Source organism: Nyctereutes procyonoides, unplaced genomic scaffold (assembly GCF_905146905.1).
Source record: "Nyctereutes procyonoides isolate TBG_1078 unplaced genomic scaffold, NYPRO_anot_genome, whole genome shotgun sequence".
NCBI lineage: Eukaryota > Metazoa > Chordata > Mammalia > Carnivora > Canidae > Nyctereutes > Nyctereutes procyonoides.
In genome coordinates this window covers 2,152,913-2,167,593 of record NW_026575031.1, presented here as the reverse complement: position 1 = coordinate 2,167,593, position 14,681 = coordinate 2,152,913, and the positions used below count along the sequence as shown (strand labels likewise).

Sequence of the window (14,681 nt, the reverse complement as noted above, 5' to 3'; positions counted from 1 at the left end):
TGTCAGTACCTGTCACCCATCAGTACCTGTCACCCAGTCACCCCATCTCCCTGCCCACCTCCCTTTCCACTCTGATATTTCCCACTCATTTTCTCTCCTTTCCCTATAATCCCTTTCATTATTTTTTATATTCCCCAAATGAATGGGACCATATAATGTTTGTCCTTCTCCGATTGCCTTACTTCACTCAGCATAATATCCTCCAGTTCTATCCACGTTGAAGCACATGGTGGGTATTCGTCATTTCTAATGGCTGAGTAATATTCCATTGTATACATAAACCACATCTTCTTTATCCCTTAATCTTTTGATGGACACCAAGGCTCCTTCCACAGTTTGGCTATTGGACACTGCTGCTATAAACATTGGGGTGCAGGTATACTGCCATTTCACTGCATCTGTATCTTTGGGGTAAATCCCCAGCAGTGCAATTGCTGGGTCGTAGGGCAGTTCTAGTTTTAACTCTTTGAGGAGCCTCCACACAGTTTTCCAGAGTGGCTATACGAGTTCACATTCCCACCAACAGTACAAGAGGGTTCCCCTTTCTCCACATCCTCTCCAGCATTTGTTGTTTCCTGTTGTTAATTGTCACCATTCTCACTGGTGTGAGGTGGTATCTCATTGTGGTTTTGTTTTATATTTCCCTGGTAGCAAGTGATGCGGAGCATTTTCTCATGTGCTTGTTTGGCCATGTCTGTGTCTTCCTCTGTGAAATTTCTGTTCATGTCTTTTGCCCATTTCATGATTGGATTTTTTGTTTCTTTGCTGTTGAGTTTAATAAGTTCTTTATAGATCTTGGATACTAGCCCTTTATCTGATGTGTCACTTGCAAATATCTTCTCCCATTCTGTAGGTTGTCTTTTAGTTTTGTTGACTGTTTCTTTTGCTGTGCAGAAGCTTCTTATCTTGATTAAGTCCCAATAGTTCATTTTTTGCTTTTGTTTCCCTTGCCTTCATAGATGTATCTTGCAAGAAGTTGCTGTGGCCAAGTTCAAAAAAGGTGTTGCCTGTGTTCTCTAGGATTTTGATGGATTCTTGACTCACATTTAGATCTTTCATCCATTTTGAGTTTATCTTAGTGTATGGTTTAAGAGAATGGTTGAGTTTCATTCTTCTGGACGTGGCTGTCCAATTTTCCCAGCACCAGTTATTGAAGGGACTGTCCTTTTTCCAGTGGGTAGTCTTTCCTGCTTTGTCGAATATTAATTGATCATTGAGTTGAGGGCCCATTTTTGGGTTCTCTATTCTGTTCCATTGATCTATGTGTCTGTTTTTGTGCCAGTACCATGCTGTCTTAATGATCACAGCTTTGTAGTACAACTTGAAATCTGGCATTGTGATGCCACTGGCTTTGGTTTTCTTTTGCAATATTCCCCTGGCTATTCGGGGTCTTTTCTGGTTCCACACAAATCTTAAGATGATTTGTTCCAACTCTCTGAAGAAAGTCCATGGTATTTTAATAGGGATTGCATTAAATGTGTAAATTGCCCCGGGTAGCATTGACATTTTCACAATATCAATTCCTCCAATCCATGAGCATGGAATATTTTTCCATCTCTTTGTGTCTTTCTCAATTTCTTTCAGAAGTGTTCTGTAGTTTTTAGGGTATAGATCCTTTACTTCTTTGGTTAGCTTTATTCCTAGGTATCTTATGCTTTTGGGTGCAATTGTAAATGGGATTGACTCCTTAATTTCTCTTTCTTCAGTCTCATTGTTAGTATATTGAAATGCCACTGATTTGTGGGCATTGATTTTTTATTCTGCCATACTGCCAAATTGCTGTATGAGTTCTAGCAGTCTTGGGGTGGAGTCTTGGGTTTTCTGTGTACAGTATCATGTCATCTGCGAAGAGGGAGAGTTTGAGTTCTTCTTTGCCAATTTGAACGCCTTTTATTTCTTTCTGTTGTCTGATTGCTGAGGCTAGGACTTCTAGTACTATGCTTAATAGCAGTGGTGAGAGTGGACATCCATGTCGTGTTCCTGATCTTAGGGGAAAGGCTCCCAGTGCTTCCCCATTGAGAATGATATTTGCTGTGAGCTTTTCGTAGATGGCTTTTAAGATGTTGAGGAATGTTCCCTCTATCCCTACACTCTGAAGAGTTTTGATCAGGAATGGATGCTGTATTTTGTCAAATGCTTTCTGAGCATCTCTTGAGAGGATCATATGGTTCTTGTTTTTTCTCTTGTTGATAGGATCTATCACATTTATTGCTTTACGAGTGTTGAACCAGCCTTGCATCCCAGGGATAAATCCCACTTGGTCATGGTGAATAATCTTCCTAATGTACTGTTGGATCCTATTGGCTAGTATCTTGTTGAGAATTTTTGCATCTATGTTCATCAGGGATAATGGTCTATAATTCACCCTTTATGGTGGGGTCTTTGTCTGGTTTTGAAATTAAGGTGATGCTGGCCTCATAAAACGAATTTGGAGGGCAGCCCAGGTGGCTCAGCGGTTTAGTGCCACCTTTGGCCCAGGGTGTGATCCTGGAGACCAGGGTTCGAGTCCCACGTCCGGCTCCCTGCATGGAGCCAGCTTCTCCCTCTGTCTGTGTCTCTGCCCTTCTCTCTCTCTGTGTCTCTCATGAATAAATAAATAAAATCTTAAAAAAAAAAAAGTTTGGAAGTATTCAGTCCCTTTCTATCTTTCGGAACAGCTTTAGTAGAATAGGTATTGTTTCTTCTTTAAACTTTTGATAGAACTCCCCTGGGAAGCCATCTGGCCCTGGACTTTTGTGTCTTGGGAGGTTTTTGATGACTGCTTCAGTTTCTTCCCTGGTTATTGGCCTGTTCAGGTTTTCTATTTCTTCCTGTTCCAGTTTTGGTAGTTTGTGGTTTTCCAGAAATGCATCCATTTCTTCTAGATTGCCTAATTTATTGGCATACAGCTGCTTATAATATGTTTTTAAAATCATTTGTATTTCCTTGGTATTGTTTGTGATCTCTCCTTTTTTTATTCGTGATTTTATTAATTTGAGTCTTTTCTCTTTTGTTTTTAATAAGGCTGGCTAATGGTTTATCTATCTTACTAATTCTTTCAAAGAACCAACTCCTGGTTTTGTTGATCTGTTCTACAGTTCTTCTGGTCTCTATTTCATTGAGTTCTACTGGAATCTTTATTAACTCTCTTCTGCTTGGTGTAGGTTTTATTTGCTGTTCTTTCTCCAGTTCTTTAGGTGCGTGGTTAGCTTGTGTATTTGAGTTTTTTTCCAATTTTTTGAGGGATGCTTGTGTTGCAGTGTATTTCCCTCTTAGGACTGCTTTTGCTGTATCCCAAAGATTTTGAACGGTTGTATCTCCATTTTCATTAGTTTCCATGAATCTTTTTAATTCTTCTCTAATTTACTGATTGACCCATTCATCTTTTTGTAGGATGCTCTTTAACCTCCACGTGTTTGAGTTTCTTCCAAATTTCTTCTTGTGATTGAGTTCTAGTTTCAAAGCATTATGGTCTGAAAATATGCAGGGGACAGTCCAATCTTTTGGCGTCTGTTGAGACCTGATTTGTGACCCAGTATGTGGTCTATTCTGGAGAAAGTTCCATGTGCACTTGAGAAAATTTGTATTCAGTTGCATTTGGATGTAAAGTTCTGTAAATATCTGTGAAATCCATCTGGTCCAGTCTATCATTTAAAGCTCTTGTTTCTTTGGAGATGTGCTTAGAAGTCTGTCATTTGCATAAAGTGCCATTTTGCAGTCTCCTTCTATTAGCATATTATTATCTAAGTATGTCTTTAGTTTTGTTATTAATTGATATATGTGGCAGCTCCCACATTAGGGGCATAAATATTCATGATTGTTAGGTCCTTTAAGTATGATATAGTGTTCCTCTTCATCTCTTACTACAGTCTTTGGGATAAAATTTAAGTTATCTGATATGAGGATTGTGAGGACCATTACAATGGTAAATGGTTCTCCAACCTTTCATTTTCAAGCTGTACATGTCCTTAGGTCTAAAATGAGTCTCTTGTAGACAGCAAATAGATGGGTCTTGCTTTTTTCCAGTCTGAAACCCTGCGCCTTTTGATGGGATCGTTTAGCCCATTCACGTTCAGAGTTACTATGGAAAGATATGAATTTAGTGTCATCGTAATACCTATTTAGTCCCTGTTTTTGTGGATTATTTCTTTGGGCTTCCTCTTTCTTTTTTTTTTTTTTTAAGTTTTTATTTATTTATTCATGAGCAACAGAGAGAGAGAAATAGGCAGAGACACAGGCAGAGGGAGAAGCAGGCTCCATGCAGGGAGCCCAACACAGGACTCGATCCTGCATCTCCAGATCACATCCCGGGCTGCAGGCGGCGCTAAACTGCTGTGCCACCGTGGCTGCCCAGGTTTCCTCTTTCTTTTACAGAGTCCCCCTTAATACTTCTTGCAGAGCTGGTTTGGTGGTCACATATTCTTTCAGTTTCTGCCTATCTTGGAAGCTCTTTATCTCTTCTTCTATTCTGAATGAGAGCCTTGCTGGATAAAGTATTCTTGGCTACATGTTCTTCTCATTTAGGACCCTGAATATATCCTGCCAGCCCTTTCTGGCCTGCCAGGTCTTTGTGGAAAGGTCGGCTGTTAATCTAATATTTCTCCCCTTGTCTCTTGCTGCTTTAAGGGTTTTCTCTTTATCTTTGGAATTTGCAAGTTTTGCTATTAAATGTCAAGGTGTTGAATGGTTTATATTGATTTGGGCGGGGGGAGGGGGGCTCCTGGATCTGAATGCCTGTTTCCCTCCACAAATTAGGGAAGTTCTCAGCTATGATTTGTTCAAATATCCTTTCTGGCCCTCTGGCCCTCTTGGCGCCTTCTGGAACCCCAATTATATGTAGATTTTTCCTTCTGAAGCTGTCATTTATTTCCGTTAACCTTTCCTCATGTCTTTTAATTGTTTTTCTCTTTTTTCCTCAGCTTCCTTCCTTGCCATCAACTTGTCTCCTGTGTTACTCACTCTTTCTTCTACCTCATTAACCCTCATTGTTAGGACCTCCAGTTTGGATTGCATCTCATTTAATTGATTTTTTATTTCTGCCTGATTAGATCTGAATTTTCCAGTCATGAAATCTCTTGATTCCTTTATGCTTTTTTCCAGAGCCACCAGTATCTTTATAACTGTGCTTCTGAATTGGGTTTCTGACATCAAATTGTAATCCAAATTCTGTAACTCTGTGGCAGAGTACTATTTCTGATTCTTTCTTTGGTGGTGAGTTCTTCTTTATAGGCATTTTGCTCAGTGCAGAGTGGCTGCGTCAAGATCAACCACAACCTAAGTAAATTTCACCCTAAATGATTTTGCCGAGGTCAGAGACCAGTAATTGCAAACAACGATCAGAACAAAATAAAAGGATCACTAAAGTGAAAAACAAATTTTTAAATAACGTAGTAAAAAATAAAAGGCCAGCTATCTTAAATTAGAAGAGAGGAAAAAGAAAAGAAAAAGAAGAAAAAAAGGAGGGGGCGGGGGACTGGGAGATGATGGTTGTAGTGGTGGTGACGAAGTTGTAGTGGAGGGAGTATGTTGTCTACCTGAGGGGGTCCTAGAGGGTGATCCTCTTGGTTCTGAGTATATTAAGTTCTATATGTTAGAAGGTGCTCAGTCCCAAATTTATATAAACCAGAAATACTTGTAAAAGGCCCCAACATTGACCACCAAAACATAAATGAGATAAAAGAGGGGGGCAGAATGGGAATGAGGAGTCTCACAAAATGAACCAGCACGGTATACCACTTGGTTCTGGGTGCATACTGGTCATGTTTTAGAAGGTATTAACTTACACCATTGTAGAACAAAATGAGACAGAGAAAGCAAAAAACACAGAACAGAAAAAACATATGTTGTATATCTCCCAAAATTGAGTATGTTAAAGAGAATCTGGAAGTGGAAAATATATCTAGGAACTGTAATTGTAGAAATATTAAAGTCAAAAAGGAGGAATCTTAAAAATGAAGAGGTGGTAAAATATTGTAGTTAAGGTGGGAAAAGAGAAAAAATTGGAAATTTACAGTCTGATATAAAAACGAGTTGTACTGGAAAAAGGAAGAAGAAAAATAAAGGAGGGGTACCCTCTGGTTCTGCATACTGTAAATTCCTCGACTTCCTCTGAAGCTTTCCAGTGCTCCTGGGTCAAGAACTTGTGCTTCTCCTGTCCTTCCAGCTGGTCTTTTGGGGGAAGGGCCAGCTGTGCTGACTCTCAGGTGTGTGCACCTGGGGAGCTGCCCCGCCCCCTGCCAGGTGGCTCAGTGGGAGCTGTTTACCCTGTAAGGCCCCTGTTGCCTGGAGGCCCCACTCCGTCCCAGGGATAGGGTGACACAGGGAGGAACAACAAGACTGGCGGCAGCCAGCTCTCCAGCCCTGGAGTCAGCTCCCGCAGTAAGCAGTAACTACCGCAGCTCCCAGTCTGCACTGGCCTGGATGCTCCCAGACGGGGGGGCCCCCCCGGCGGCAGGAGAATTCTCTCCTTCCTGTGCGCCTGTCCTGGGGGGAGCGCAGGATCCTGGGCTGTGTCCCCTGGCGCCCTGGGATCCAGGGCCTGTACTGCTAGAATTGTGCTCTGGGGCCGCGCGGCTCCCAAAGGAAGCAAGGTGCAGCCCTCTCCATCCGGAGCCCCACCTGACTGACCGGCTTCTCCCCGGGGCTCTAGCCCTTTACCAAGATCCGCCCTCTGTGTGTGGGGCGCTCTCCCCCCCCCCGCCCCGCCACTTCCTCTGTTAGTGACTCCGAGAGGCTGGAGGCTCCGCGGCCCCTCCTGCGGTTCTGTCCGCTTTCCCTGCTGAGCGCCCTTCCACCCAGGAAGAATCCGGTGCGGATTTTTTTTTTTTTTTAATTTACGATAGTCATAGAGAGAGAGAGAGAGAGAGAGGCAGAGACACAGGCAGAGGGAGAAGCAGGCTCCATGCACCGGGAGCCCGACGTGGGATTCGATCCCGGGTCTCCAGGATCGCGCCCTGGGCCAAAGGCAGGCGCCAAACCACTGCGCCACCCAGGGATCCCCGGTGCGGATTTTTAAAGTTCCTGCTTCTCCGGGTCGGGGCTCTCCCGTCCCAGAGGCTGGGGGTGGGGGGAGCGCCCCCCTTGGCCCGGCTCCTCGCGGGCCCCTCCTCCACTGGATTTTTTTTGTTTTTCCCTGCCTTCCTACCTTGTTAGAAGCGAAAAGCCTTCTCTCTGCACCGTTTCGGCTGTTCTCTCTTTAAATTTCAGGTCGAGTTCATAGGTTTTCAGGACGATTTGAGGTTATCTAGATAAGTTGGTGGGGCCAGGTGAGGTGAGGCATCTGCACTACTCTGCCATCTTGCCCTCCGATTATTTATATATTTTAGATACTAACCCTCTATGAGATATGTCATTTGTAAATATCTTCTCCCATTCCATAGGCTGCTTTTTATTTTTGTTGATTGTTTCCTTCTCTGTGCAGAAGCTTTTTATCTTGATGAAGTCCCAGTATTTCATTTTTGCTTTCATTTCCCTTGCCTCTGGCACTGTGTCTAATAAGAAGTTGCTGCGGCCAAGGTCAGATAGGTTTCTGCCTATGTTCACCTCTAGGATTTTGATGGTCTCCTATCTCACATTTAGGTCTTTCATCCACTTTCAACTTATTTTGTGTATGTTGTAAGAAAGTGGTCGAGTTTCATTCTTCTGCATGTTGCTGTCCAGTTTTCCCATCACCATTTGTTGAAGAGACTGCCTTTTTTCCATTGGAAAATAAATTGTATGTGGCCTTTATGACATTAAAGTATATTCCACTTATCCCACTTTGTTGAGGATTTTTTATCAAGAATGGATGCTGTATTTTGTCAGACTTTTTTTCTGCATCTATTGACAGGATCATATGGTTCTTATATTTTCTTTCATTAATGTGATGTATCACATCAATTGGTTTACAAATACTGAGCCACCCCTGTGGCTCTCAAATAAATCCCACTTGATTGTGGTGAATAATTGTTTTAATGTACTATTGAATTCGATTGCCAGTATTTTATTGAATTTTTACATCCATGTTCATCAGGGATATTGGCCTGTAATTCTCCCCTTTATCTGGTTTTGGAATCAAGGTAATGCTTCGTAGAATAAGTTTGGAAGTTTTCCTTCCATTTCTGGTTTTTGGAACAGTTTGAGAAGAATAGGTATTAACTCTTCCTTAAATGTCTGGTAGAATTTTCCTGGGAAGCTCTCTCGCTCACAACTTTTGTTTGTTGGGAGATTTTTGATTATGGATTCAATTGTTGCTGGTTATGGGTCTGTTCAAAATTTCTGTTTCTTCCTATTTCGGTTTTGGGAGTTTGTAAGTTTCTAGGAATTTGTCCATTTCTTCCAGATTGCCCAGCTTGTTGGCATATAATTTTCCATAGTATTCTCTTATACTTGTTTGTATTTCTGTGGTACTGGTTGTGATCTTGATTTCTCGTTTCTTTGATTTGTGATTTTATCTATTTGGATCCTTTCCTTTTTTGATGTCTGGCTAGGGACCAATTTTATTAAATCTTTCGAAGAACCCTCTCTTAGTTTTGTTAATCTGTTCTACTAGTTTTTTTGTTTCTATATCATTTATTTCTACTCTAATCCTTATTATTTCCCTTCTTCTGCTGGCTTTAGACTATTTGCTGTTTCTTTTCTATTTCCTTTAGGTGTAAGGTCAGGTTGTATATTTGAGACTTTTCTTGCTTCTTGAAGAAAGCCTATATTGCAGTATACTTCCCTCTTAGGACTGCCTTTGCTGCATCCCAAAGGTTTTGAACTGTTGTGTTTTCATTTTCATTTGTTTCCATGTGTTTTTTAAATTCTTCTTTAATTTCATGGTTAACCCCCTAATTCTTTAATCTCCATGTATTTGAGGTCTTTCCAAACTTTTTCTTGTGGTTGACTTCAAGTTTCATAGTGTTGTGGTCTGAAACTATGCATGATCTTGATCTTTTTGTTCTTGTTGAGGACAGATTTTTTGACCCAGTGTGTGATCTCTTCTATGGAATGTCCCATGTGCACTCAAAAAGAATGCTGCTTTAAGATGAAGTGTTCTGAATATATTTCTTAAGTCCATCTGGTCCAGTGTGTCATTCAAAGCCATTGTTTCCTTGTTGATTTTCTGCTTAGATGATCTGTCCATTGCTATAAGTGGGGTGTTAAAGTCCCCTACTATTATTACTATCAGTGAATTTCTTTATTATTAATTGATTTATATATTTTGGTGCTCCAAGTAGGGAGCATAAATATTTACAGTTGTTAGAGCTTGATGGATAGACTCTTTAATTACGATATAATGCCCTTCTTCATCTCTTTTACAGTCTTTGTTTGTCTAAGTATGACTAATCCAGGTTTCTTTTGATGTCCATTAGTATGATGATTAGTATGATGATGTTCTCCATCCACTCACTTTCAATCTGCAGGTGTCTTAGGTCTAAAATGAGTCTCTTGTAGGCAGTATATAGATGGATCTTTTTTTTTTTTTATCCATTCTGATACCTTATGTCTTTCGATTGGGGCATTTAGTTCATTTACATTCAGAGTGATCATTGAGAGATATGAATCTAGTGTTATTGTGTTACTCGTAGAGTTGGTGTTTCTGGTGGGGTTCTCTGGTATTTTCTAGTATTTGTTGCTTTGGTTCTTTTTTTTTTTTTTCTCCACTCACAAAAGGCCCCTTAACATTTTTTACAGGGCTTGTTTAGTGGTCACAAACTCCTTTAATTTTTTGTCTGAGACACTCTATCTCTCCTATTCTGAATGATAGCCTGGCTGGATAAAGAATTCTTGGCTGCATATTTTTCCCATTCAGCACATTTAATATATCCTTCCTTTCCTATTAGAGAAATGCAGATTTACATCACAATAAGATATTACATATCAATTAGAATTGTTAAAGAACATGCAGTGTATTGACTTTTGAAAAGGTTGTGGAGCAGCTGGAGGTCTCACATATTGCTGGTGGGAATTCAAAATGGTAGGGCCTCCTTGGAAAAATGTGACACTTTCTTGTGAAGTTAAACATGAATTTACTATACAATCTAGTGTTTTGACTGATATTCCCAAATTAAAATTATGTTCACACAAAATTTCTGTGGGGAAATGTATATAGTGTCTTTATAGTTATCAAAAACAGATATCCTTCAACTGGTGAATAGGCACACTGTGCTCCTTCCATATGATGGAATACTACCAGCAATAAAAAGGAATTAACTACATATTCACACAGTAGGGGTACATTTTAGTGGTCTTATGCTAAATGAAAGTTACCAGCATCAAAAGCCTATATATTGTATGGTTCCATTTATATGACCTTCTGGAAAAAAAGATTGCAGAAATGAAAAATCCCTGGTTGCCGAGGACTGGGATAGAGTGTGACAGCATTTGGCAAGGATGATGAAACTGTATGTAAGTAATGGAAAGCTGTTCAGCTCATGGTGGTGAATGTACATTTTCCAAAATTCCAGTGTTTCACTTGGAAGTTAAAATTTTATCTTTGGTAACAAATACTGTCAGTTTTCCTTAAAGTTACTGGTTTATTTTGTTCAGATTTGGAAACTTTTTGCCTTTTATTCAGTTCTATATAACCATAGCTTGTCAGTAGTTCTTTCAAGCAAAAACTGTGTTCAAAATGTGTACTTCCTATCTTGTCACACAGAATTTTTTAAAAACAGTTACTTGAGTCCAAATTTAATTATGTTAATAATTAATTTTAAATAGCAATTTAATTTTAATTAATAAATTAATTTTGCTTCTTCATTTAGGGCATTCTTAAATGAAAGAATGGCTTCTTATCGTCCTGGTTGGTGCCACCACTTTCATCTATGCCAGCAGTTTTACCACAATTGCTTTCACTGTGTATGCAAAGATGGTGAAAACAACAAACAAATAATGTCTTAATATTAATAGAAAAATGTATCGTTCTTGCAGATTTATTGCAAAGGTCTCAGGAACCACAGGAGGGGTGCAGAAGACACTTTGAGAACCTTCATTAAGGGAGTTAACTTTAATTGCTAATTTTTTTTGTTTGCTACAGTGTCATAGGATTGTATTTTCTAGGTAAAACTTTTTAAGCAGTCTTTAAAATTATGTATTTCGAAAGTGAAGCAAGGTGAGCTAATTAAATATTCTGGTCTGAGTATTCCTTTTTCTGCAGTTCAAATACGCTCCACCAGGTGGCATCATATCTCTGCTTGTTACCAACTCTTCCTAAAAATGAAGACACAACTTTTGATAAAGAATTTCTTCTAGAATTGCTGGTAAATGTTAATATTCTTTAAGTTTTCCCTATCTCCAAGATGTGAATTGATACAGATTTTATCCTGGGCTAAAGGTTTTTGGCCGATTTCTCATCTGTTAGATTTCTTGTCTCTTTTCTTGTCTTTTACCTTTTAAAACTTCTTTATGGCATGAATTTATTCCATGCAAACATTTATGAGCAGCTTCTGTGTCAGGCACTGGATTCAGGTATTGAGGCTAGATAGATAATTGACACCATTCTTTCCTTTTAGAGGTCATAGTTACACATACACAGGTAATACATATATATGTTCGTATCTATCTAATGGTTTATTTTTAAAGTTTTTAAAATATGGTACCTTGAATATCAAGGCATACCTTATCATTAGAAAACTCAGGAATATCTGGAAAAATTAAGTTATTGCTGACTTGGTGGTTTCAGAATTCTAAGGGATTTTTCGATCTTTTGGGAAATAATGAACTTTAGCAAACTAATACTTTTTGAGCAGCCTGGGTGGCTCAGCGGTTTAGCGCCACCTTCAGCCCAGGGTGTGATCCTGGAGACCCGAGATCGAGTCCCACGTCAGGCTCCCTGCATGGAGCCCGCTTCTCCATCTGCCTGTGTCTCTGCCCCTCTCTCTGTGTCTCTCATGAATAAATAAATAAAATCTTAAAAAAAAAAAAAAAACATACTTTTTTTGGTAAAGTTTTATTTTGTTTTCAGTGCAGTTTTAGGTTCACAGAAATATTGAGGGAAAGAAATTTATTTTTATCTTTACCAAAATAATTCATAACATGCATGAATAATTATATCCCCACCACAAATTTTTAAGTTGTTCACAGTCTTCACTCGTACAAATAGTGGCACAGAATCTTTGTGCCCACGTGCAGACATTTAAGAGAGGTACCTAGAAGTGAAATTGTTTGAAGCATGTGCTTATTTAAAAGGTAAGATGCAGCCAAATTATCCTCTGAAAGATGTATGTTGCTATCAACAATGTATTGGAATGTGTCTCCTTACGCCCTTACCAAGATGGGATGTTATGAGTCATCCCAATTTCTGCCAGTTGCAGGAGTGAAAAAATAATAGCTTGTTTTAATTTTTTGTTTTTTGTCTGCTATAGGTTGAGTCATTTTTAGTTTTTTTTTTTTTTATAACTCTACAAACATACACTGTATGGGTGTGTATATGCATTTTTTTTACATGGATGAAATCATAATGAGCACACAGTTTTGTGATTGATATTTCAAACCAATACTTTTAATATGGGGTGTAAAATATAGTCCTTTACTGTATAGAAGATGATAATGCTAGTTTTGGGTGTAGTAACCAGAAGCTATTGGTAGCAGGTGTTTTAAGTCTGACAACAGGTGTTTAAGTGCCAGTTGGAGAGAAATTCTTGGAGTTTATTAATTCAAGTATAGAAAATACTTTTTTATTGATAAGTTTACTTGTGTGAAATGTATGTCTTAGGTCACCATCTTTGCTTTCTTTTCATTATTTCTGACTATAAGTGTTTTCTAAAAAATTCCTTGTCCTATTTTCTGACAACGTGAAATCTTCTCTCATAAATCAGGTTTGGTGATTAATAATAAATCCTTACTATACAAAGACATGAGGATTTCTTTAGGAATGTTTCTAATGGAAAATAGGTTTAAGTATAAGGATAATCCTATGCCTTTTATAATCTTACAGCTAAGATTTCATCCTTGAAATTTAAATATTCATGCCAAAAAGAAAACAATTTTAAAAATTTATAGTGCTACAGCATTACCTTTCATTTCTTCTCCCCTAAAGGATTTCCTTAGGCTGTGGATTCTTTAATACCTGAATTATGATTAAAAAAAAGTTGAAATGCGTATATTGTTTAGATGATATCATACTATTTTCTTTCCTAAACAAATACTCCATCTACTGAAGAAAGTGTGACATATTTTTCACATGTATCATGATTTTAATACATTAATTAGGTAATAAGCTTATTTCTTTGTTTGAGATAGATGACTATAATATTAATGGAAATCTACATAAAGGTCATATAGTCCAACTCTTCATTTTACAAGGAAGACTGAGGTCAGATGTTTTTGCGTGTATGGTTTTTTAAAAAAAGATTTATTTATTTATATCTGAAAGAGACACACACACAGCATGAGGCGCAGGAGAAGGGAAGCAGACTCCCCACTGAGCATGGAGCCCAGCACTGGGTTCTGTCTCCCGACCTGGTGATCATGACCTGTGTTGAAACCAAGAGTCAGACACTTAACCAACTGAGCCACCTAGGTGCTCCCAGGTTTTTAATAAACAAAATTTACTAGATTGTTTAATTAAAATAGGAATGAAAACTATAAATAGGATTTAGGGCTTAATGTTGGTGAATACTAAGTGCTGTAGTTTTTAAGGTCTTGGCATCTGCCAAGGACTTTTATGCTATTTTACAGTATTCCATTTCATTTTCATAAGAAACCTGAGAGGTGAGTGGTATTTTATCTGTTTTACGAAAAAGGAAGCTAAGATCAGGGAAGTTGAAGGAGCATGCCCAGCTTTTATGTAGCTCATATGTAAGAGGCACTTGGAGTTGAACTCTGATCTCTCTGATTCCAAAGCCCCTCATAATTGGTACCTCTCCAATCTTTGATTTATGGAGAATACACATTGGAAAAAAAAAAACCCTCTCGTTAAGTGTGCTACCATAACTGAAAGACCTGAAACTTCTCATCCTATACTTTATGGTGAATTTCTCCACAAATTATATTTTGATTTCAAAAAGACACTTCTAAAAAAATAATAAAATAAATAAATAAATGAAAAGATACTTCTAACTTTCTGCATAATGGTTTTTTTTTTGTTTTTTTTTTTTTTTTAGGTATCTCGTCATGAACGTCGAATTTCTCAGATTCAGCAGTTGAACCAGATGCCTTTGTATCCAACTGAGAAAATCATATGGGATGAAAATATTGTCCCAACTGAGTACTATTCTGGGGAAGGTATGGCAAAGAAGTATGGGATTCAGGTGTACCATGAAATTTAGTTTAGAATTTATCATATGTAACTGAAATTACTTCCTATCCTTAGGATAAATTTCTGGTACCCTCAAGTTCAGTTTTAAAGCTGTAAATTATTCAGTATTTTGAATACTTAGCATTAAGGATTTTTACTAAATTTAACCATGCCCGAGTGTGTGTGTGTGTGTGTGTGTGTGTGTGTGTGTGTTGCTCACATCTCAATATATATATATTTGGATAACATATATATGTGATTTTTATATATATAAAATATGACTGGAAGCATAAAACTATGTTTTAAGGAGACCTCTAATAGTATAGAAAGTATATCTCTCATTATGTCACTGTAAAAGGCTTTGCTTGGTAATGTCTTATTTTTCAAAGCCTTCTTTAGAAATTCATTTGAATTCCTTGTTTAAGCCAACTAATGATGATCAAAAAATTGTCATTAGTTAATAATAAATCCTTAGTTTTGACTGCAAGTAGCTATTCCTTGG

The 14,681-nt window shown here is 38.3% G+C and overlaps 1 protein-coding gene across 1 annotated transcript in view; it reads left to right on the top strand.

The window, feature by feature from the left end:
- The window catches only part of AQR (aquarius intron-binding spliceosomal factor), a 100,286-nt gene that overhangs the window by 37,769 nt on the left and 47,836 nt on the right, over positions 1-14,681 (top strand). The window contains exons 14-15 of the mRNA XM_055316677.1: positions 11,099-11,201; positions 14,046-14,166. Of these exons, the coding sequence (XP_055172652.1) occupies positions 11,099-11,201; positions 14,046-14,166 (224 nt within the window). The remainder of the gene's footprint in view (positions 1-11,098; positions 11,202-14,045; positions 14,167-14,681) is intronic.